Here is a 26,374-nt window from a genome sequence, read left to right as displayed (position 1 = left end):
TTTTTTTTTTTTTTTTTTTTTTTTTGGCTATTTGCTTGATGAGGTAGCCTTTTTTCTGACTCCAGACAATCTATTTATTCATTCCTCAATGATAAAGAATTTCTGGATTTTTTGTTTGCTTTTATTTTAGTTTTTTATCTGTCAGACCTTTCAGTCCTTATAGGAGCTTCTACCAGATATTGTGTTGGAAGAGATAAAATAATAGTCATTTTTAGTACCTTTTAGTAGCTTTGGTGTAAAATAATAATATGACAAGAAGGCTAATATATTTGATGAAAATAGGTTTGAGTTAAAATGTATGGGTTCAAGTTATTATTATTTTCCTTGAGCCCCATGAAGTGAGGGTGAGCCATAAAATCATATCCACTCATTCACTCAACAACTACTGGTTGAGGACCTATCATGTACTTTCAGGTACTGGAGACAGAGTTGTGAACAATACAGAAAACATCTCTCCAGAGACTTTCTAGAGATAAGAGATACCCAATAAATTATAAAATAACAAGTAAGTAATGCACTGTCAAGTAATGATGATGCTTTGAAGAAAAGTAAAGCAGGCTAAGGGGATAGGGAGTGAAGGGATATGATGTCCAATTTCTATCTTACACAGATAGTATGACAAGAGACAGTCTCCCTTGATGGGTGACTTTGAACAGAACACTGAAGTGAGGGTGTGATCCATGCAGATATCAGAAGGAAGAGTGTTCGAGACAAAAGGAACAGCAAGTGCAGGAAGCATGAGGTATGGGAGATGTGTGTTAGAGTAGCAAGAAAGGTAGCATGGCTACAACAGAATGAGTGAAGGGCAGAGTGGATGGTAACCAGGTAACCAGGACCCAAATCACATCTGGCCAGAGAAGCTAAGGTGGGCACTTCAGATGTTTTTTTTTTTTTTTCTTTCCTTTTTGTCTTTTTTTTCGTGACCGGTTAACAGGATCGCAACCCTTGGTGTCGCGCCCGCACCACGCTCAACCAGTGAGCGGACCGGTCTCTATATGGGATCCGAACCCTCAGCGGGAGCAGCACCACGCTCTACCGAGTGCGCCACCGGGCTGGCCCGAGATGTTATTTTAATTGTAATGGGAAGCCGTTGGATGTTTGATAGCATGGAGAGCAATTATCTAATTTGCATTGTAATGAGAGATTCTCTGGTCTGTTCTGGGAAGAACAGATTGTAGGAATAAAAGACCAATTAGGAGACAATTACAGTAATACATTTGAGGTGGGTACAGCAAAAACTTGGTTGTTAGTGGTGGGGATGAGTAAGATATGGATATCTTCAAGGTTGTGCCTTCAGGATTTGCTGCTCGATTGGTATTTGCAAGAAAGAAAGAATCAAGAATGACTCCAAGATGTGTCCTAAGCAATCAGAAATTGAGAGGTTAACAAAGGGGAGAAAGTATCAAAAATTTGGTTGTAGAAATGTCAAGGTAAGGATGTGTATTAGCATTCAATTACAACGCTTACCTAGGCAGGAGAAGAGAATTTGAATTCAGGGGAAAGATGGGATTGCCAATATAAATTCCAAAATTACAGGAATATATAAGGCAATTAAGACCATGTGACTAGATGAGATCATGTAAATATGGGATGTAAATGGAGTTTGTGTTGTAGTCTAACATAAGAAATTAGCAATGAAGGAGGATCTAACAAAAGAGACTAAGAAAGAGGAACCGGTAAGGTAGAAAGAAAATAAGGACAGCATGGTTTCCCAGAAATCAAATATTTCAAGAAAGGGAAGGATTGAGCAGTTATGTCATATGATGCTTAGAGGTCAATTAAGATGAAAACTGAGAATTATCCTTTGGCTTTCATAACATGGAGGTCAGTCATTTTTGTGACCCCTTTTGGTGGAAGAGTGAAAGCTAAAACTTGGTTGGTTTAAGTCCAGGATAAAGTGGAAGATGAAGTGAAGGTAAAGTTTAAATGCCAATTTTGAAGATATTTACTCTAAAAGACAGCAGAACAAATGGGGTGGAGTCTAAAAGGGGATGTAAAACCCAAAGGATGCTTTTTGATTCTAAGTAAGATATAGTATGGCATGTTTGTATGCTGCTGAGAATAACCTAGTGTACATGATTATTGATGATGATTGCAGGAACAAAGTCTGTGAGTTGGGTAGAGGATGATCCCATGTACAGTGGAGGTTTCGTCCTGTAGAAGAGTACAGGAGATTTATCCATTGTAGTAGGAGACGAGGCAGAACATCTGGATATAAGTTTAGAAACTTTAGTGGTGGAATGATGAAGTTATTACCTGATAGCTTCTTATTTTACTAAGAAAAGTGGCAAGAAATCATTAGTTGAGAGGAGAGAGTATTAAAGCTTTGAAATGAGAAGAGAAGGAAGAAGAAATGAAATAATTCTCTAAGAAAATGAGTTGCCAGGCAGTGCAGAGGGCCCTGTGAGATCAGTCAGCATGGTTCTGCAATTTAATGAGAGTTGAGGTTGTATGCAAAGGAGTAATTTTAATGATGGACCTTAAAATCCAAGCAATGTAAGGGACAGAAGAGGGGTAATAGCCAGAAGAAAGTAGTAGGCTCAATGAATTAAAATTCTTGATAGAGTCAATCAATTATCTGGGGAAGGGTATTAGAGGAAGTGAGCTAGAATAGAAAAATAAGATTATAGAGAGAGTATGGGAAGATAAAGACAGGAAGTGGGTGGCGTTGATGAGCATAGCTGCCTTCCAAAGACAGGAAATGTTGGAGATGGCATGGCCATTGTTAAAAGCCAGCATGACCGTGGGAGTAAGTTGTGGGCTGAGGTGGGGAAGAATCCAAAGTGTTGGAAGATTCCTTAATCTGTATATCACCACCACTAATGATGACAGGAGGGGTGGTGGAGAAAAAATCTGAGTCAAGCACTTAAATCTTTAAGTAATAAAGGGCAGTGGCTGATAGAAAAATAAACATCTAGAACAAAGCAGAGTAGTAGATGTTATGATTTTATAGCATGTAGTTGAGGTGAACTGGGGGTTATTAAAGCAGGGGCAACAAGGGTCTGGAAGCTGAAGTAAGGATTAAGGAGAATCTCTTCCCATGTCCAAGGCCCCAATGGTACAGGCCTGTAAAAATAAAATAGCTCCTATCTAGGGGAATTACAAGGAAGTAGTTAGTCTTCAGAGGATGCTGAAATATTCAGAGAAGAGGTGGAGGATATAGATCTACCCACTAAAAAATAGGACAGCATTACAACAATACATTAAAAGCACAACTGAATATTACTGTGTAAATATTACTGTTTCTATCCACAGAATATTTCTGCTACCAAATATGCCTGGTTTTTCCTCACATCAACAACCAATTCTCCAACTCTGGGCACTAGCTGAGTGTTCTACAATTAAATTTAACTCCTACACTAACTACCTGGAGTTAGCATCAGATCCCACAAGTTAAGGGCACAGTCCCATAAGACTGCCCCCACTTCAGATGCCAGTTGCAAGTCCCAAGCCTCCTGTACTTCTGACCACCCAGCTGAAAATCAGGAGTTCCCACGACCCCCTCCTTAGGTTTGATAATTTGCTAGAATGGATCATGGAACTCATGAAAGTACTTTACTTAAATTTACTGGTTTGCTATGAAGAATATTACAAAGACTATAGATGAATAGCCAGATGAAGAGGTACATCAGGCAAGATATACAAGGGTCCAAGGTGCAGGAGCTTCTGTCTCATGGAGTTAGGGTGTATTACCCTCGTTGAATGTGGATGTATTCACCAACTTGGAAATGTCTGTCTGAACCTCATCATTTAGGGGCTTTTATGAAGGTTTCATCACATAGGCGTGATGAATTATTAACTCAATCTCCAGCCTCTCTCCCCTCCCCAGAAGTTAGGGGTGGTGCAGCCGAAAGTTCTAGGCTTCTAATCAAGGCTTGGTCTTTCTGGTGACTAGTCTCCACCTGAAACTATCTAGGATCCTTCTAAGAGTTTCCTCATTAGAACAAAAGACACTCCTATCACCCTAGAAATTACAAGGGCTTCAGGAGCTCTGTGTTAGGAACCAGAGTCAAAGACCAAATATTAGAATAAAAGATTCTCCTATCATCCCTATCACTCAGGAAGTTACAAGGGTTTTAGGAGCTCTTTGTCAGGAACCGGGAATAAAAATCATATATATATATTTTTTTTTTCTTTTTTCTTTTTATGCCACACTGTGACATGTGAGTATTCTTCCGTGATGAAAAAATAAAATTTGTTTAAATTTTTGATACTTTATTTAACATGTAGTTTTCTTGATTAGCTTTAAAACAATTTTCTTCCCAACCCTTACTTTTTTCCTCTTTTGTATATAGCAGACAATATGAAACACCCTTTGAAGGCAGCTTAATTAATCAAGAGATCATGCTGAAAAGGCAAGAAGAAGAAATGATGCAGCTACAAGCCAGAATGGCCCTTAGACAGTCTCGGTTGAGCCTGTATCCAGGAGACACAATCAAAGCTTCCATGCTTGACATCACCAGGGACCCACTGAGAGAAATTGCCCTAGAAACTGCCATGACCCAAAGAAAACTGAGGGTAAGTTGATTTTCAGGTTACTACGTCGAAACTTGCTCTCATGGGAAATTGTTAGTCAAAGTACTTTTACAAATTGCTGTAGATATCCTAAAGTTGTCTGTGGGTGAAATTGCAATCCCACACTAGTTTCCATTGGGATTAAATATCTTGTTGGTTGATATTTAAATAAATATTTAGCTGTTTTTATTATTTCATTTAAGACATAACATTAGATAGACTCAGAGTATCTTAACTGTATATTTTTAAAGTATATTCATGATCCTTAAAATCAACTGGCATTATTCAGTATTGTGGAAGATTATTTTTTAATACTAAGAAATTTATTATGCTGTGAATCAAGAAGATCAGGGATAGAGAGGTCAAGATTGATTCAGAAGCTCAAGAATGTTATCAAGTGCATTCCATCTTTCTGCTTTGCCATTCTCAGAATTTTGACAATAATTGGCTTTATAGTCAAAGGATGATTGCATTAGCTCCACGCATCATATCCTCACATTAGAGTATCCAAAGACTGAAATGAACAAGTCTGCATCTTATATTTCGTGGGGGATATTTTTAATGTGTATATTTTTCTAGTTGAGGTATTTTTCTTTCAACATATGACTTTAAATATATTTTTGTAAGCACAAGCTCAAAATGATTATAGTTTTTCTTTTTCTCATGTAAGATATCTTGAATACTTTACAACTTCTGTAATATTATCTTTAGGGGCCATCGAGTAATCCATTATGTGACTTTACTGTATACTGAGGTTTCTTTTTTTTTTTTTTTTAATAATATTTTAAAATTTTAGTTACTTTTTTAACTTTTTTTTTCTTTCTCTTTTTTTTTTACATTCTATGATGTTGTTGTAGAAGAGTTGCGAGGGAGGGAGAGAGAGGAAAGGGTAAGGAAATGTGATGGAAGGAGAAGGAGTGGGATTGAGGCCTGTGGCACCCCCCTCATTCCCACAAGGGAGACTGGGAAGGGGGCTTCCAGCAGTGGCTTGGTTGTTGCCAGGTTGGGTGCAGATGTCAGGGGGGTGTGGCAAAAGCCCTCGCTCCCTACCACCCCAGCTCAGGAACCCAGGGCCCTTCTTGCTGTGGCTTGATGGTTGTCATTGGGGTGGCTGTGGGTGTCAGGGGGGCATGGCTGAGGCCCTCAGTCCCCCACTGCCCTGGCTCAGGAGAGCCCAGGGCACTTCCTGCGACAGATCGGTGGTCATCACTGAGCTGGCTGCAGGTGTCAGGGGGGCATGGCCAAGGCCCTCGGGCCCCCACCACCCCAGCTCAGGAGAGCCCAGAGTGCTTCCTGCGCAGCTTGGTGGTCATCGCTGGGCTAGTTGTACATGTCAGAGGGGTGTGGCTGAGGCCCTCAGGCACCCCACTGACCTGGCTCAAGAGAGCCCAGGGCACTTCCTGCAGCAGCCTGGTGGTCGTTGCTGGGCTGGTTGCACATGTCAGGGGGTGTGTGTCCAAGGCCTGAGGCCCCCACCTTTGGACTGGTTGTGGGTGTTGGGGGGCACAGCTGAGAACCCCAGCTCTCCCCACTTTCTGGCTTGGTATCCCAGGGGACTTCCGGTCCTTCTAGGTGTTATACGTGTACTTTGGTGAAATGAGACCTTTACTAGTTAATATCAAACATTGTCTCTGGTTGTGGGTACTTTGTTTTTTCTTTCAGTTCTGTGTTGGATTATTTGCTGTTCCCACCACTTAAACTCTGCACTGAAACTAATTTGCTGTCCTTTGCTTACTTCTAAAATGGAGGAAATTCTTGTGCAGACCGGTACTTGAGCTACATGGTTGAGCTAAGCTGCTGCTTTGCTGCTGATTCCCTAGGGAAGGCTTTTTGTGCAGCTCAGGTTTTAATGGTTGACTTTATAGGTACCTCCAGGTCTAGTGAAATCCGGTGCACCTGGGTTATGTAGAAACTCTGGTCTGGGCCTGAGTCTTTTCATCAAACTGTACCCCCTGCAGTTCTATATTCCTGACCAGTCTGAGTGGTCCTATGCTGATTGGGGTACAGATCAGCTGTCCTTGCTGTGTCCCAGTGTTCCCCTGGTGGGCCTGTCTCCCCCACCGCCCATGCTCCAAACACTTCCCATGGGACAGGCTGTGCTCCAGTCCCTTGCTATGGCTTACCAGCCTCTGAGTGGCTCCTTTCTTTCAGTTGTTGTGGTTCCTCACTCTATGTGGGTCCACAGGAACCCTGTTAGTGTCTTGCTGGCCTGGGGAGCACGAATGCCCTTTTCTCCCCTGCTGACTCCCAGCAACTTCATCCAAAGGGCACAGCAGTGGCTTTTGCCAGCTCCTGCTCCCTGCACTCAGTAGCTCCAGCCTGGAAGGGGCCAAGATTCCAAATGGTCAGAGCAGTTCTTTCTTTCTCTCATCAAGGGTTCGTTCTCCTGCCTTCAAGAACTTTGTAGTTCTCCCCCTCCTCTTCCCCTGAGCTCTAGTGGCCCCAGCTTGGCTGTTGTTGCATTCTTATAGTTGTAAATTGGTTGATTTGTGGGAGAGAGTGACACTGGGGACTGTCTATTCTGCCATCTTGACTGGACGTCTGTGTACTACAGTTTCTTTAATCTGTTTCTAATTACTGGATATTTTAAATGTTTCTAGTTTGTTGTGTTGCTGTTGAAAGCAGTGCTCTGATGAACATTCCTATAGCTAAATCTTTTCAAATAACTTCTTTCAAGTAGAATAGCCAAGCTAAAGGCAGACCTTTTAAGACATTTAATACATATTGTCAAATCGTACTTCAAAAAGTTTGTACTAATTTATGCTTCCTATGATCATACCTGTTTCACCATATTCTTACCTACTCTGTATATTATCATTCTTTTTCTCATCCCCTAATTGATAGATTAATGCAGTATCTCGTTCGTAATGTTACTTTAAAAATAATTCTTCAAAAGCAAAATAAATATTAGTTAAAGTGATAAAGTCTGGAATGAATTTTTCTTTTTAGTTCTTCACTAAGGAAGTATATTGCATTACTCTATGCTGTTTTGTTTTTTGCTGATTGCTTCAAAGAATCATCTTAAAAGCACATTTGTATGCCCTGAAGTTGATAGAATTCAAATTTCCTTCACAGTATTGTAAGGAGAAAAAACAGCATTGGATGGTGAAAATTTCATTGAACTACAAATTGGAAGACTTGGATTCTATTTCTTATGATGCTGTCATATAATTTTATGTAAATTTTTGAGCTTCTCTGTGCCTCATTGCTCTCATTTTTAAAACATAGAATTGGGTTGTAATTTATAAGACTCTGTCCAATTTTAAAAGTCATTAGATTGTAAAAAAATATATAACAACTTATTTTAAGTTGAAAGGAGGAAGCTCAATGTCTTCATCAGTTTATCATTATAACCATCCGTAGGCAGATGTCATACAAAATAGGTAGGCTTCCAATATGGTAATTCAATGAGCAGTATAAAAGACACATAAATATATATACCTTTCTCCTAAACTGTAGTTTCAGAGAACTAGTCTATAACTTTGGTTCATTAGCGATTCATAAATTATAGATTATGCCTTACAGTATGCCACTGTTGTGTGTTATATCACTAAAAACCTGCGTTTCCTTTTTAGGCAGATGATTTCTGGCTATTTCAAAGCAAACAATTTTTCACCAGAGATATGCCATATCAATGATCAGATCATTTGAACTACTAGTCATTAAAGAACTACGTAGTACTTTTTCTGAAAAGGAGGAGGATTATATTTTTGAGGCTGAAAAAGAGTACTAATATTTGAAGGAACAATTTCACAGTTGAATTAATATTCTTTCCCAAAACATAAATTTTTAGGGTTTTTTTTGTTTCCTAGTTTCCTTTTGGTGCAGGCTCATTTTAATTTGCTCATACACTGTTCCCTAGTTGGTCTTCATTAGATTCTGTATTTCCCGTGGCAGACCATTTTCATTTTTTCTACTCTACTTCTATTCTTGTTTAAAATAGGTCCTATTGGTTCATTGAATATTAACAAATCCTTAATGTTAAACTTTTACTTAAATGGTATGTCATATGTTCCACACTCAGTTAATTGGATAGAATTCCCACGCCAAGCAACTGAATGAGCTGTACACCCAAATGCAAAAAAGAATCCAACAAAAACAAAACACCAGTAACCTCCATTAGTTCAAACACACACACACATGCACACATACACCACCTACCTTTGGCCTCAAGATTGGCCATGCTTTCATTCTACCTTTTGCCCATTTGAACATAACCTGCTCCTGCCTGGAGTCTAATTTGTTTTAAGTTATCTCCCCCCTTGGCCAAAACCCCTGTATGTACAAGAGGTTAAAGGAAAGAATAAATTTGAGAAGCAGTAAATGCAGAGTATGGACTCTGCTCGCCCCATCCCTTGAATCGCTCCCATTTCCTGAGACATTTTCTTGCTGGGGCACTGATGAGGGTCAGAGACTATGTGATATGTATACTATCCCTAGCTGTCACTATTTAAAACAAAAATGTACAGTATCACAGGGTTACAAGAATATGATTACAGATGGATATTTATATATTTTTTATACTTACAAAGCAGATATGCTTTAGCTATGACCTGTTTCTTTTTTTATTGAGACATATTAAGTGTACATATTTGTAGGGTACAGAGTTGAATATCAATATCTGTATACAATGAGTGATGATCAAATCAGGATAATTAGCGTATTCATCATTATAAAATGTAATCATATCATGTGTTGAGGACAATCTCCTCTCTTCTAGTCATTTGATAACATGCAGTAAGTTAATGTTAATTATAGCTGCCTAGCTCAACTGTAAATTAGTAGAACTTACTTTTCCTAACTAGCTACTTTGTGTCCATTAACCAATTTCTCACTCTCCCCTCCCACTTCCCCTTCCCCATTCCCATCTCTAGTAACCACAGTCCTGTTCTTTTTTTCTGAAAGTTCAACATATTACTGTGATTGTTGTTTTGTTTTTCCTTTCCTTCTTTCTGTCTTTATTAATTAATTTATTTTTTAACTCCCACTTATGAGTGAAAGCATGCCATATTTCTCTTTCTGTGCCTGGCTTTTTTCACTTAACATCATTTTTTCTAAGCTCATCCATGCTGCTGTGAATGGCAGAATTTCATTCTTTTTTATGACTAAGTAGTATTCCATTGTGTATATATTCCACATTTTATGACCTGTTTTAGATTATCAGTCTAAAGAGATGGTCTAAAGAGATTCTGTTCAATCACTTTATGCTTTAGACTTAGCAATATTAAAGCAATTCCTTACATGAGCTCGATGACCTTATATTACTTCAATAATTAAGACTACTTTTTTTTCGAGAGTCTGAGTCTATCTGGAGAGCAAATAATGAAAACCCTGTAAAACAGTATGATGTGAGGCATTATATTTGACATCACAGGTAGAAAATGAAGATGAGGAAAAACTTCCATTCAAACTTAGTGTAAGGCACATTACATTCCTGTTTTTGGTAAATTCCAGTGTACTTCTTCATTGAAAGTTTCCACGTTTGTTTTAGATCACCTAATTCTAAAATGTAGTGGTTTTATATGTAATTTATTATTATTACATTATTTTCCTTTCATGGGAAGAGCTAAAATAAATGGTAAAAACTACTTATTCTGCTTATGTGATTTGCAGAATTTCTTTGGCCCTGAGTTTGTGAAAATGACAATTGAACCATTTATATCTTTGGATTTGCCACGGTCTATCCTTGTAAGTATTAGAACCAACTTTGTCACTCTTAGAAAATAACTTCAAAAAATATTGTTTTTAAAAAATGTTTTCTTATAATGCTTATTTTTATAAATGCCATTCATTTTTTTCAATTGTAGACCAAGAAGGGGAAGAATGAAGATACCCGAAGAAAAATAAACATAATGCTTCTGAGTGGGCAGAGACTGGAAGTGACTTGTGACACCAAGACGATATGTAAAGATGTGTTTGACATGGTCGTGGCCCATATTGGCTTAGTGGAGCATCATTTGTTTGCTCTAGCTACCCTCAAAGGTACCAAGGCCTTTTAAATTTAGAGTATAGTATGGAAATTTGGCAATAAGCTGGCTTTCTATATCTGTTATCCTGCCTGACCTTGTTTGGGGAAATATTAACCAAATGAGCAAGTCATCATTGAGAAGTATAAGTGAGTTAGGAACTCCCCTTTCTTCTCCCAACTACTCACATTGTTTTAATAACTGTGTTTGTCAGGCATCTTCTGAATCTATGAAGATTTTTCTTTACCTGTAGCTATTTAAAGATAGATTCTAATTATTATATTTTAGGGACCATTATATATGTTAATTAAAAATTAGTATCCTAATATAAATCTGAAAATATAGCAGGACCCCATTTCTGAATATCCACATCAACTTCTTTAGCCTGTTATCCTAGAACCTTGCAGTGTCTTTTTTTAAATGTTATTGGTTGATGACTGAAAATTAGTCATTTCACATATCTTTTAAACATAATGTCCACTGAACTCCAGGACATTTACAACCATGGTCTCAGAGCACAGATTCAGTAGAAGCCTCTCCTATTTATCAATTAGAGTTGCCATAGCAATAAGAAGCCCTATAGAATTGATCTTTCTTTAATAAATCATTATATTTATAAATTACTCTTTAATATTTCAGATTCCTGTTTACCTCAAAATTTAACTTAGAAATCTTAGACAACAAAGTATCATAAGCGACAATTGAAGGGTCAAATAATCCTGAAACCCTACAAGATCATGATAATGTTTTTTTTATCATAGAATAAGTACTTTCTTCAATATAGTTTATTGAATTCTTATGCCTTAAAAATAAATAATTCAGTCTATAGAGTCATCCAATAAATATTCAGTTAATACCTACTGATATTCTATTACTTTACTAATTTTCTTCTTAGACTAATCAGGTGATACTATCTACATAAAGATAAGCAATATTAACCAGAATTTCTACTTATAATATACCTAATTTCTTAAATATTTTGGAAAAGTCAGATTCTATTGAATAACCTTTTATTTGGAGAGAGTTAATAATAGTTAAATGATGACTTTGAAAAATAAAATAAAATGTCAATTGTTATTCCTCTAAGTTTCTGCTGATAGCTCAATAATAATAAATAATAGTTAATGTTTATTGAACGCTTACAATGTACTATAAGCTTTACCAAGTGTTTCATATCCATTATGTAATTTGATCCTTACAACAACCCTATAAAGCAGGAATTAGCATTATCCTAACTCTACAGACAAGAAAATTTATGTCCAGAGAGGTCAAATAATTTATTTGTGTCACACAGATAGTAAATGATGTAGCCAGCATCCAGGTCTGTCTGTGTTTAGAGCTCCCATTCTTGAAAGATTGAGCCATATTGCCTCTCGTCCACATGGAGTGCCTCAGCACTTCTTGCTGTATTTCTTACCAGTCATGTTTTATTCTCAATTAATACTATATTGTTCAAGTCTGACAAAAAAAATGAAGAAATCAGAAGAAAACGTTAAAGGGTTTTTTATTTTATCGAAATGTTTTTCTCATTCTGTTTTAGATAATGAATATTTCTTTGTTGATCCTGATTTAAAATTAACCAAAGTGGCCCCAGAGGGCTGGAAAGAAGAACCAAAGAAAAAGAACAAAGCCGCTGTTAATTTTACATTGTTTTTCCGAATTAAATTTTTCATGGATGATGTTAGTCTAATACAGTGAGTACGCAAGAGTTTCTCTTTTGCTCTTTTTGGCCCCTGCTCTTTTGACCCTTTAGCTTACTGATACTGAATTATTTGATTCTGATCACTGATAGTGTCTTCTTTATCATAAAAGAAATATTTCCTTCAACATAATTTATTGAATTCTTATGTCTTAAATGCCTAATAACAAGCTTAATAACAACCATCTTGGAAACTAAACTTATCCTATTATAAAAATCACTCCATGACTCAAGATCAAAAACCCAAATGTTTTTGTGTGTATTTATTTTTCCAGACATACTCTGACAAGTCATCAGTATTACCTTCAGCTGCGAAAAGATCTTTTGGAAGAGAGGATGCACTGTGATGATGAGACTTCCTTGTTGCTGGCATCCTTGGCTCTCCAGGCTGAGTATGGAGATTATCAACCAGAGGTAGGATTATTTTTTTTTCTCTAGGACCACTTTGGTATTGGTGTTCTTATCCTTAGCCTAATTAAGGACTAAACCTGGTTGAGGTGTTTGATGTTTAGATCTGAAGATTTCTGAGGAGAGTTTGGTACCTCAAAATGACCAAGCTCCCCATGTACATTGGTTATATAAAATCATGCAGTGTGGGAATTTTTTTGCTATTGAAAAATATCCTGTTTTGGCATTTAGGGATACTTAGCACTTACCCCTTCTTCTCCCAAGTTCTAACTAATAGAGGCTAGACACAGGATATTAGGATATTTAATCCATATTATCCAAATATGAATTAAAGGGATCTTCTGCCTTCCACGTGTATCCACACAACGACAGGCTGGAAACCTAGCAGAGCTCACTGAGTGGAGATCTTACTGTATGTTCAAAGCCTAATGTTTTAAGTACAAGTTCCTAAATACAAAGATTAATGTTCTTAGACACAAGTGATCTAAGGGGCCGGCCCGGTGGCGCACTGGATAGTGCGCCACTTGGGAAGCGCGGCGGCGCTCCCGCCCGAGGGTTCGGATCCCACATACAGACCGGTTCCTGCTCACTGGCTGAGCGAGGCGCGGGAGCAGCACCGAGGGTTGCGATCCCATTGCCGGTCCCCGGTCCGGTACGGGGGCAACACTGAGGGTTGCGATCCGTTGCCGGACACGGAAAAAGACAAAAGACAAAAAAAAAAAAAAATACAAGTGATCTAAGAGGAAGCAAAAAACAGGAGGCTATGCCACTGGAGCGGCATCCTTTACTATATTAATCCTTAACTACAGTGACACAATGCCCTTGAATGTCACTCTCCTCAGGCTTGCCAATCAGTTCAGTCATTCTACCTCACTGAATAGAAGAGTAAGCTGATGCATTTCCTCCAGAACTCATTCCTCAGAGAGTAGAAATCGAAATAATTCATCTCTTGGCCAAGACAAGAACTTTAAAGTAGAGGAAGAGGGCTCCCTCCAATAAAAGGCAAACAGAATTGCTTACAAAGACATTCTCCTTTCTAGGTTCATGGTGTGTCTTATTTTAGAATGGAGCATTATTTGCCTGCCAGAGTGATGGAGAAACTTGATTTATCCTATATTAAAGAAGAGTTACCCAAATTGCATAATACCTATGTGGGAGCTTCTGAAAAAGAGACAGAGTTAGAATTTTTAAAGGTAAGCATGCAAGATTACAAATTATAAACTTTGCATCTTTTTCGAACAAGTAAGAAGTATTGGAGGACATACTTTAAAAGCTCACGGGGCTGATAACTAATACTGTGTGTTATCTCATCACATTTATTCCTGACTAAAACTGTGATTTTTTTTTTTTTTTTTTTTTTTTTTGTCTTTTTCATGACCGGTAAGGGGATCGCAACCCTTGGCTTGGTGTCGCCCACACGGCGCTCAGCCAGTGAGCGCACCAGCCATCCCTATATAGGATCCGAACCCACGGCAGGAGCGTCGCTGCGCTCCCAGCGCTGCACTCTCCCGAGTGCGCCATGGGGCCGGCCCTAAAACTGTGATATTTTAATTCTCATTTTGTAAAAGAGGGATCTGCAGCTCAAAGAAGAAATGTAATGTTCCCAAAGTCAATGGCTAGTGTGGGGGGGGCAAAACTATGATTTGAATGCATATCTATCTGGCTGTGTATTCTGTGCTTTTATCCTATTTCATACTCTCAAAATAAAGATACATGATAAAGAAAAAAGAATTGACTTTGGTGACTGGCTGGATATGAGAGGCAAGTTCATACTGATTCTAGAATTGTTTCATCTTGCTTTTTCTCAAAAGCCTGAAAATTCAATTACATCCTTTAAAAGTGGTCTTTCCCCTAAATGCCAACTAATTAACATAGGTGTAGGGAGTCAGAAAAATTGGCTTATGGTTACAGTTCTGCAACAAACTTCCAATAAGACCTCAGATAAATAAGTAGTGCCATTTATATTAAAGAAAAATAGTACTATGTAAACTTCCAATGCAAATAGCAAATATAAGATAGTATTCTATTGAAAAGAGAAACTTTCAAAATATTCTCCTGTTTGGGCTCCCTAGGATGCAACACTATGTCTTTTATTTGCTGCTCTATTTTGAAGGAGCCAAGTTTCCCAGCCCTAAGAAAATCTGTGAAGGGGTTTCATTCACAGATTTATACCACCTTTAATCTGTGATTCATTATAAGAAAGACAAAGTGTTTTGTTTTGTTTGAGTTCATATTTAAAGATATGAAAGTATGAGTTTATATTTTCCCTATTTATTACACTTTTTATACTTTTAGGAAGTAAATACCAAGTTACATTTTTATTAATAGAGGTAGAAGGCAATTTGACACAGTGAAAAGAATTTACATGGAGATTTGCAGGCAGGCAGTCTTGCATTTGAATTCTTGTTTCAACTAGCTGGGTGACCTTGGACAATGTACTTAACCTCTCTGAGTTTCAGTTTTCTCCCTGTAAATAGCATGCCTAATGCATATTAGCTTGCCCTACTCCTTCTAATAATATATCCAATTACCCCTTTTTTCTTTAACTTCAGCATCTTTCTTCTAACCAAAGAATTTTTTTTATTTTATCTTGTTAACACAACCTTCTAACATCTGCTATATATCACATTGCTTTTGAAAGACATCTATACCTTTTTGTAAATCTGCTTTACTGAGGTAAAATTTAGTATGTACAATAAAATATATTACTTTTAAGTGTTCAATGAGTTTTGAAAATATATATATATATAGCTGAGCAACCACCTCCACAATTATGATAAAGAACAAGGGTTAGCAAACTGTGGCCTGCCTGTTTTGTAAATAAAGTTTTATTGGAACTTGGCCATACTCATTTGTTCACATATTGTCTATATCTGCTTTCACACTACAACAACAGAGTTGAGTATTTATAACAGAGATCATATGACCCACAAAGTTTAAAATATTTACTATCATCAGATGAGTGGATAAATAAAGTGTGGTATATCTACACAATGGAATACTACTCTGCTATAAAAAGGAATAAAATACTACCATTCACAGCAATATGGATGAACTTAGAAAAAATTTTATTAAGTGAAACAAGTCAGGCACAGAAAGAGAAATACCACATGTTCTCACTTATTTCTGGGAGCTATAAATAAATAAACAAACAAATGCTGGGGGGGGGCAGGGGAAAAATAATAAAGATTTAGAATTGGTCAACAGAAAACAAATAAATAAATAATAATAAAATAAAATATTTCCTATCTGGCCCTTTACAGAAAAAGTTTGCCAATTCCTTTTATAGCACATTTCCAATATGCCGAGAAGTTCCCCCATGTTCCTTTGCAGTCAGTCTCTTCCTCCCACCCCCAGCCCTTGGAAACTACTGATCTGCTTTCTATTACTACAGTTCTTTTCTTTTCTAGAATCTCATATGAAGAATCATATAGTATGCAGGTTTTTTCACTTAAATAATACTTTCAAGATTCTTCCATTGTGTGATGTGTATCAGTAGTTTCTTTTTCTTATTGCTGAGTAGTTTTCCTTTGTACAGATACACAGTTTATTTATTCTTTTTTTAATTTATAGATATAAAGCTGCTCTAAACATTCCAGTACATGTTTTGGGTGAACATAGTTTTTATTTCTCTTGAGTAAATGCCTAGCAGTAAGATCGCTGGGACTATGCTAAGTATATATTTAACTTTGTAAGAAACTGCCAAACTGTTTTTTCCAAAGTGGTTGTACAATTTTACAGTCCTAGCACCAGTGTGTGAGAGTTGCAGGTCCTCCACATCCTCGACAACACTTGGTATTTTCAGTCTTTTTCACTTTAGCCCTTGAAATAGGTGAGTAGTGGCATATCATTATGATTTTAATTTGTACTCGCCTAAGTTTTGTTTTTGTTGAGCATCTTTTCATGTGTTTATTTGCCGTGCATATGTCTTCTTTGTTGACATATTTAATAAAACTTTTTGCCCATTTATGTATCTGGTTATATGTTTCCTTATTGTTCAGTACTGCATGTTCTTTATATATTCTGGATACAATTCCTTTATCAGATATATGTTTTACATATATTTACTTACCAGTCTCTGGCTTGTCTTTACATTTTCTTAACATTGACTCTTTTTTTTTTTTTTTTAATTAATTTATTTTTTTTACATTCTAAGATGTTGCAGAGCAGTTGGGGGACAGGGAGGGGAAGCGGGAGGGAAATAAGATGGGAGGAGGAGGAAGGCATGGTCGAAGCCCGTGGCACCCTCCTCAATTCAGCCTGGGAGCCCAGGGTGCTTCCTATAGTGGCCTGGTGGTCATCACTAGGCTGGGTATGGTTGTCAGGGGGGCCATTGCTAAGGCCCATGGCCCTCCCACCCTCCCGGCTTGGGAGCCCAGGGGGCTTCCAATCCTAGGTTTTATAGGTGTTCTTTGGTGATGCTAAACGTTTAATATCAGAGTTTGTCTCTGATCTGTGGGTATTTTGGGTTTTGTTTCAGTTCTGTGTTGGATTATTCGCTGTTCTCACCACTTAATCTCTGCACTGGAACTAATTTGTTGTCCTTTGCTTACTTCTAAAATGGGGGAACTTCATGTGGGGAACAACATTTGAGCCCTGTAGTTGAGCTAATGGCACTTCAATTATCTGCTTTGTTGCTGATTCCCTGGTGAAGGATTTTTGTGAAACTCAGGTTTTAATTGTTGACCTCGTATGTACTTTTGGGTCTTGTGAGGTCTGGTACATCTGGGTTCTGTGGAAACTCTGGTCTGGGCCTGAGACTTTTCAGCAAACTTCACCCCTTGTGGTTCTATATTTGTGACCAGTCTCCACTGAGTGGTCCTGTGCTGATTTGAGGGCAGATCAGCTGTCCGTGCTATGCCCCAATGTTCCCCTGGTGGTCCGGCTCCCCCACCACCCACACTCCAAACACTTCTGATGGGATGGGCCATGCTCCAGTCCCTTGCAATGACTCACCATCCTCCAAGTGGCTCCTTTTTTCAGTTGTCTGTGTTTCTTTACTCCTATGTGGGTCCATGAGAATCCTGTTAGTGGTCTTGCTGGCCTGGGAGCCACCAAGACCTTCTTCTCTCCTGCCACCTCCAAGCAACTTCATACAAAGAGCACAGCTGCAGCTTTTGCCAACTCTTGCTCTGTGCATTCACCAGGACCAGTCTTGAAGCAGCTGGGGCTTGAAATGGTGGGAGCAGTCCTTTCTTTCTCTTATCATGGCTTCTCCTGTGTTCATGAACTCTGTAGGTCTCTCTTTCTCTTCCCCTGAGCTCTAGTGGCCCCAGCTTGGCTGTTGTTGCTTTTTAACAATTGTAAATTCATTGATTGTGGGAGAGAGTGATGCTGGCGACCATCTATTCCACCATCTTGACCAGAAGCCTTAACATTGACTCTTTTTGTTCAAAAAAGTAAATGTCTCTTTATTATTAAAACTCTTATTTTATATCCCATAGTAACTCTCAAAATTTCCTTCATACAATTTCTGCACATTTCTTAAGTTTCTATTTTTTTTTAACTTCTCAATATATACTGTTTTTATAACTACTCAGTATATAATTTGTGTCCCTTTACCTGTTCCTCTTCCCCCCTCCTTTCCCCTCCCCCCCCAACTATATCATATCTGTTCACTTGTCTTAACAAATTCAAGGAATTGTGACTGTTGTGTCTTCTTCCCCTCCCCACCATTTACTTTTTTAAATATTTATTTATTTATTTATTTTTAGCTCCCACAAATAAGTGAGAACATGTGGTATTTCTCTTTCTGTGCCTGACTTGTTTCACTTAATATAATTTTCTCTAAGTCCATCCATGTCATTGCAAATGGTAGTATTTCATTCCTTTTTTATAGCAGAGTAGTATTCCATTGTGTAAATATACCACAGTTTCCTTATCCACTCATCTGATAATGGACATTTGGGCTGGTTCCAACTCTTGGCTAGTGTAAATAGTGCTGCAGTAAACATGGGAGTACAGGTATCCCTTCGGCATGATGATTTCCATTCCTCTGGGTATATTCCCAGCAGTGGAATAGCTGGGTCATATGGTAGATTTATTTGTAATTGTTTGAGGAACCCCTATACCATTTTCCATAAAGGCTGATCAACACTGACTCTTGATGAGCAAGTTTTTAATGTTAATGAAGCTTCAATTTACATTTTTTCCTATGGGTCATACTTCTCGTGTCCTATCTAAGAAATCTTTGCCTAAACCAAGGTCTCAAAGATCTTCTGTTTTATACTTTTAGCTGCTATATTTATGTCTGTGATCCATTTTGGCATTATTTATATATATCAGGTGAAGTAAGTGTCAAGATTCATTTTTTGACATATGGATATCCAGTTGTTCCAGCAATGTTTGTTGAAAAGACATTTCCACATTAAACTACATTGGTACAACTTCTGTAACTTTATGTCTCCATTTATCTAAGTGCATTGTATGGTCTTATTCCAACAGGTCTGCCAAAGACTTACAGAATATGGAGTTCATTTTCACCGGGTGCACCCTGAGAAAAAATCACAAACAGGAATATTGCTTGGAGTCTCTTCTAAAGGTGTCCTTGTGTTTGAAGTTCACAATGGAGTGCGCACATTGGTCCTTCGTTTTCCATGGAGGGAAACCAAGAAGATTTCTTTTTCTGTATGTCCATTTTAACCTCTTTTTATTATATTTTTAAATGGGTGATATCAATTTCCAATGAAACATATATTAGCTGACTTTTCTTAAGTCAGTTTTAGACTCTACCATTCAGTAGGGCTGATATGTCTTAATACTATTTAACTTAGTTGTAAGAAGTACTACTGTGATTTTTTTTTTTTTTCTGGTTTTCTCAGGAAGCGACTTTTAAAAGAGTGTCATACATTCCTAGCTGGTTATATGCTCAATTAACTTTAGTTAAATTACAACCTAGTTGAATTCTCTGTTAAGTCAGGATTTATTCTAGGATCACAGCTTTTCTCACAGAGAAACCTGCCTAATGCTTTTATGATAGATAATTATCATAACAAGTCTGGCTGGTTAGCTCAGTTGGTTAGAGCATAGTATTATAACACCGAGGTCAAGGGTTTGGATGATTATCTTAACCCCAGTGAGCCTTGTCTAACTCAATAGTAGGTCCCTCAGAGCAACTGTTATTTGAATTTCAGTGGTCCAGAGGTTTACTGGATTTTACGAACTAGTCCCAGGATTTTTTACAGCTTTAGGTTTTACTGTATACTCTCCATGGAGATAAAGTTAGAAAAGTAATTTTTAGAAAATAATACGTTTATGAAAGACAGTAAGCTATAAAGCTATATTTTAATTTTGGACATAGTATATCTGATAATTGAAGTGCCATTAGGAAACCTCAGAAGTGAATTAAAAATATGTTCAGGTATTTTCCTGACGGTATTCAGGGACTACTGACACCTTTAGCTTATACTTGGGCTAAAATATGGTCTCACTAGAACAGTGTTTATAAGGATATCAAGGTCCCGATGGACTCTGGATAATCTTCAACCTAGAGACCTTTGAAATCAGTTCTAGACTTAATGGTTAGTTGGTTGGTTTCCTGTGAAACCCAGAGATATCATTAAGTTTACCAGATAACAAGGTATTCTCTAAGCAAAGCCCAGACCACCCTCTTCTTCCCAAGAATTTCAAGATCAGGAAATTACCTGGGTTTCATTTACCTTCCCCCATTGGAAATGGTGACAGAGTAGGTGTCTAAAGGAAACCTTAGATTCGTTAAATACAAATCCAGGTTGGAACAGTTTTGAAAAAGCAACAACTCAAATCATACAGCATTCAAGTTCTATGTCTTTTGCCAGGCTACCACACCAGACCCCAATAGAGAACTGGCTGTGATTAATTCATTTTCAAAGATTTGCAGTAATAGAAAGTAGACTACACTCCCATGGAAACTATTCCTGTATTCAGTAGCATTCATTTATCCTGAAGTTCCATCTCTAACACAGAGCGCGCTCTTTCTCTCTCTTTCTCTCTCTCTCTCTCTCTCTCTCTCCCCCCCCCCATTTTTCCCCCTTCTTCTAGAGCTCTCTTTTTTAACCCCCCTTTCTTCCTTCTACTATTGGGGAGATGGAAAAGTCACCCTTTATCCTTCTCATCTCTCCCAACCGAGTTCCCACAGGCACAATTCTTGTTCAGTCCGTCAGTTAACACACATAGAGAGAATCAAATATTATTCTAATTTATTTCAAACCTGTACATATTTCTTAGATATTAGATCATCTATAATATCACTTTTCATAATTATATAATATGGACCTGTAACCCACCTTTGGCTTTTTTTTTTTTTGGTGACCTTCCGCCCTTTGTTGTCTTTGCGGTGTTTTACTATAGATACCAGTTCATCAGCTGTTTTGACTGATAGACTAAGGAAATTCTGTCATCCATACTAATGCCTCAGTCAGTCCAAGAGCTTTACAACTGTGGAGTTCAGATCATTGAGAATTACATGACAGTGGTTAAGTGGTATATTTGTTAGGAAAAAAATTTCCTATTTGGAGAGTTACTAGGTATACTACTGATAAAGATACTCATTTGGTGCTACTATATCTTTAGCTCTTCTTTAACACTTTCTGATCTCTGTTTTTAACAAAGAATGAACAGGTTTCATCTCAGATTTCATTGGCAACAATATTTAGCTGGAATTTAACAATGTTATTTTGTTTTTATTTCATTTATTTTATATTTATTTTTATAGCTGGATCCTATTTATTGCAAGTGATACTTTTCTATTTAGAGTTGTGATATAAAGTTTCTTTAAAGTGAATTTATGTAAGTAAGAAAAGTCAGTTTAAAAATTTATGAATAGGGCCGGCCCAGTGGTGCACTGCTACAGTGCGCCGCTTGGGAAGCGCGGCGGCGCTCCCACCGAGGGTTCGGATCCCATATACAGACCGGCCGCTCACTGGCTGAGCGAGGTGCGGGAGCAACACCGTGGGTTGCGATCCCGTTGCTGGTCCCCGGCCCGGTGCGGGCGCGACACTGAGAGTTGCGATCCGTTGCCGGTCACGAAAAAAAGACAAAAAGGAAAAAAAAAATTTATGAATAAACAAGACCAGAAATGATAAAGATGGCACCTGCATGATTAAAGTTTAGGTAATACTCTCTTATTGTATCTTGTGAGCCTATTAAACTTAACTTTTCTGTGGCTATTTCTGCTTTTGAAGTAGAGACAACAGAGCAAGTAGAGAGAATAATTTGCACAGCAGCCAAGAGCTGGAGTAGAATCTAACCGGACTTAATCAATTCTCCAGAGACATCAGTCTTAGATCCACAGCATGTTAAATGCTAGTGTTTTAAGGCATATGAATCACCTGCAAGCCTTACCACATAAGTCACAAATTTGGGGATGCCGTCCTACACAAGATAACACATTTTTTACAAAACACCAGGAAGACAAAATTGATTTGTGATTCTCCTACTTTGTATTTGGCAGGAGTTGCCATATCTGAATATCTGTGTATTACCAGTACCTCTTCATTTCCACATTTTCTTTAACTTCTCCCAGCTTCTATCCCAGCCTTCATGCCACCCAGATTCTACTGGACTGATTCACAGCTCTTCCATTATATATTTTAATATATAAAATCAATTCTTGTTGAACTTCAGTTTCTTTACCCAAGGGAATAGAACACACATTTCTTGTCAATTCTTTTTCAAACAGTTTTGGTATTTGTAACATTGCCATAAACTCAAAATATCAATAATCTCATTAAAGGAAATTGTTTCCCTTCATGATGTTGGTATACAATTATACAATCTGATTTAGGCTACAATTTCTCAAAGAGGCAAGTAATATTAATTTAATTTATTTCCTGAATTAAGCATTTGGTCATGTAAAAAGGTGAAAGGAAAGCATTCTAATTATGAATTCCCCTGATTAATATTGTAGAAAAAGAAAATCACATTGCAAAATACATCAGATGGAATAAAACATGCCTTCCAGACAGACAACAGTAAGGTATGCCAGTACCTGCTGCACCTCTGCTCTTCCCAACATAAGTTCCAGCTGCAGATGAGAGCAAGACAGAGCAACCAAGATGCCCAAGATATTGGTAAGGAGAGGCAGACTATTTCAGGCAACTCCAGGGTACATGCATGACTTTAGCTTCAAATTTTAAAAGAACTACCATGTTTAGGATGAAAACTTACAAGGTATATACGTGTTTAATGACTAAATCAAGTCTATAAAAGTGTCACAAATGAAGCTGAGATTTCAACTTCATGTCTATATTGAAAACAGCATCCCAGGTCAGTCAGAGAGTACCTGATGAAATGTCTGTTTTGTGCTTAGCAACAGGCTAGTTGATATAAATATAATAAAAGTTTGGGCCATGAGGTCAAGACCAAAATACATGGAACAATAATACACAACAGATGTTCAAGATTTTAATAACAGATTATGTCATACATTCTCTGTGATCTACACTACAAGAAGAGGGAAATCAGAGGCTAGCGTACTGGAGAGGTGGCACTTGAATTGGATTTGAAGGACAAAAATAATTTAAGTAGGTTAAAGATAAATAGAATGGCTTTTCAGATGAGGGAAAGAACAGGAGAAACAAGACAGGGGATGGAAAGAGTATGCACCCAGGTCAGTGAAGAGACAGACCATACAGTTTTATGGGTAGCAGATTTACTGCCTATTAGTTTTATTTCGGTGCATCCCTGTTCTGAGATTGAGATGAATAATCACAGTACTCAATATAAGTGGTCAGGAGAGTGGTTTCACTTTCTTTTGAAAAGGAACCAGCAGAAGAAACTAATTCAGAAGAGAAATATCTCAATCAGAACTGAAATATTTAAAGCTTATTCTACAAGACCACATGTAGAGATTAAAGTTACACAGAATTCAATTCTACATAGTAGATTCTTATAGATATAAGTGAAACACACTGAAGTATGTGATTTAAAATTTTAGTGGAATAGCACTAACGACCTTGTAAGCAGAGCCCTATGGACTTTCTCACATCCTGAAATCTTACAGAAAATATTTTTCCCCTTAGGATCAGACTGGGTTGATGGTAATCTGTGACTAGATGTTTCTCAACCTTTCAGAATCAAAATGAGGGTGGGGGCCACATGCTTATTTAAGTGAAGATTACAGGAACCTACCTGAAACTTGGAGAACAACAATCTTTGGGAATTGGATCCCTAGAATCTGCATTTTGAGAGGCTTTCCTCAATAACGATTTTTACCCATGCTAAAATATGATAACCACTGCTATAAAGTAATGTCATTATTCTTTTTCTTTTCCTGCTTTGCTCTACCAAAAAGATGTATATACTTTTATATGAGGGTACTTCATAAAGTTTGTGGGAAAATGGAATTATAAAAGATAATAAAAAATGGATTTACAAGATTCATAATCTTTCCATGAGCTCTTTGAAGACCCCTCATGTATTTTCAAAGTATGGTGAAATATCAGTATTAGAGCTATCAGCATTTCTAGCTGGACTAATATTCTATTAAGTGCAAACCAGAACTGAACAATTGGAGGTTGCATCGTTACAGATGTGGTATGGCAAAGAAAGTCAGAAGACAAAAGTATCAAGCCACCTTTTCATCCGTAACATTTCTTATATGAAGGGTCTTCGAAAAGTTTGTGGAAGGATTCATATTATTTTTTAATTCCACTTTTCCATGAACTTTTTGAAGTACTCTGAAGAACAGTATAGTATAGTCGTTAAGAGCATGAGCTCTGGAGCCAAACTGCCAGTGTTCAAATCAGCCTCTGTCACTTACAAATCCTAAAACCTTGGGCAGGCTACTTAAACTCTGCCTTGGTTTCACCATCTGTAAAATGATTGTTATAATGATAATACCTATATCATAAGATTGTTGTGAAGAGGAAATGAATTCAGACTTGTAGAGAGAGCACTTTAAAAGTGCCCAGCACAAGTATTCAGTAAATATTTATTATTATCATAACCATCATCAACATTGTTTTACCACTACTACCACTATTACTGGTAGTAATCAGCAGCAATAGAGGATACTACTACTACTATCCTATAAGTACCACACTATATGCCACTATACTATATGTAGTAGTAGTAGATGAAGTGAGCTTTGGAAAGTAATTGAATTTGGGGGGGGGTCTCATTTTCTTTATCCATGAAGGGGAATACTCTATGTATCTCATAGGTTTGCCCCTAGGATCACAACAGCTATGTATATCTTTTCCCAGATTCTGTTAAAAATTTTTTAACATTTTAGTGTAATAGCATGGACAATCTTGTGGAGCAGAACCCTATAAACTTTCTCACATTCTGAAATCTTACAGAAAATGTTTTCCCTTTACAGTCAGACTGGGTTGATGGTAATCTATGACTAGAGGTTTGTGCAGCAGAGCCCTATGAACTTTTTCACATTCAAAGGAATTATTTCCTTCTTAGAACTGGCTTAGGAGTAACTATCTTCCTATTTAACTATCTGTACTACACAAGTGAAAAGAACTGTTGTTATTTGTAGGAGGTTGAAGGTCTAACAAATGTATACTACTTCTTTAGAGTCTTAGAATGTTGGTGCTAGATAGAACGTTAGAGACCGGCCATTAAGTCCCAAAATTTTACTGATGAGGAGGCAGGTTCAGAGGAGATAATGTCTCATTCCAACCTCGTAATTTGAGGTCAAACTAGGCTGGAACCCTGATTTCTTAGTTCCTAGTCCAGTACTTACTCTTGCTGTTCAGTGGGTTTCCAAATAACTGATTTGCATGGAATTTAATTAAGATTAATATTCACTTCTTGAGCACTTACTATTTGTAAGTGCTAAATACTGTTGACTGTCAATAAATGAAATCCTTCTCCTCAAAAAAGCATATGATTAAGTTAATGAAATGAGGAAGCACAAAATGGTACAAGGGACTGAATAGCAGAAACAGACATTAGAAAGTATAGATTGCAGACTGAGTATGGAACTAACAATCCTTTGAGTTCAAATTTAAAACACTGTATTAGGATACAGGCTCATTCTAATGTCCTTTCCCATACTGATGGTCCATGTTAAAGTCATTTGCAGGGTAAAGACAGTTGGACAGACCAAATAAGCAAATAGATTATGATCCCATCCAATGACTATATGCAATATTTTAAGTCTTGTCCAGGAGTAGGCTATGAATAGATTTGAATGGCATAATCCCTGACATGTTCACAAAGCAGACAAAACCTAAACTGAACTGGCTGTCCTTAAGGATAAAGAAATCTATTGGGTGTAAAGTCATTTCCTGGTAATTTAATCTGTATAAGACTCCATTTTGCTTCTTTGATTAAAGGCTGCTCTCAATGTAAAGAAAAATAGTAGTAGTGTTATCTGCTCTAATTAAAACTCCATATTTTAAATTAAACAAGATTCTGGGAATTTTTAAACAAGTCTTTTTTAGGGTCTTATTTTTTTAAGGCCATGTTTTAACTTGGTGTTCACTTCTACTTCAAAGAAAAGGCATTGAAATTTCCTGGTGACAATGAGACGTAGGTATTTAAGCTTTATTCTGATGCATGAATATTAAAAATTTTCAATGTTTTCCTACCTATTTATGCCAGAGATAAAATATCAATTATTATTCTCTCTAGGAATTAGGAGGCAAATGAAACATAATCTAAAGATCTAAGCCAGTAATATTTGACATTTGCTTTTTTAAAGGAAGTTTTTCCAGCTGTTTTACATAGTGGTCAAGCTTTCTTCTATATAGAGTGCAACACAGGGTTGCTATTTTCCAGGAGAGACCAAAGGGAGTGCCTTCACATTTAGTGATGTGGGTCACCAAATGTACGAACAACTAAGTCATTA

The 26,374-nt window shown here is 37.4% G+C and overlaps 1 protein-coding gene across 1 annotated transcript in view; it reads left to right on the top strand.

Annotated features, from left to right (window-relative positions):
* The window catches only part of PTPN13 (protein tyrosine phosphatase, non-receptor type 13 (APO-1/CD95 (Fas)-associated phosphatase)), a 133,472-nt gene that overhangs the window by 49,330 nt on the left and 57,768 nt on the right, over window positions 1–26,374 (top strand). The window contains exons 9-16 of the mRNA XM_008568306.1: window positions 4,296–4,518; window positions 10,129–10,203; window positions 10,323–10,497; window positions 12,022–12,175; window positions 12,456–12,594; window positions 13,629–13,781; window positions 19,033–19,215; window positions 22,475–22,637. Of these exons, the coding sequence (XP_008566528.1) occupies window positions 4,296–4,518; window positions 10,129–10,203; window positions 10,323–10,497; window positions 12,022–12,175; window positions 12,456–12,594; window positions 13,629–13,781; window positions 19,033–19,215; window positions 22,475–22,637 (1,265 nt within the window). The remainder of the gene's footprint in view (window positions 1–4,295; window positions 4,519–10,128; window positions 10,204–10,322; window positions 10,498–12,021; window positions 12,176–12,455; window positions 12,595–13,628; window positions 13,782–19,032; window positions 19,216–22,474; window positions 22,638–26,374) is intronic.

This window comes from Galeopterus variegatus, unplaced genomic scaffold, assembly GCF_000696425.1.
Source record: "Galeopterus variegatus unplaced genomic scaffold, G_variegatus-3.0.2 Scaffold396, whole genome shotgun sequence".
NCBI classification, from domain to species: domain Eukaryota; kingdom Metazoa; phylum Chordata; class Mammalia; order Dermoptera; family Cynocephalidae; genus Galeopterus; species Galeopterus variegatus.
This window is presented reverse-complemented; position numbering and strand designations above follow the sequence as displayed.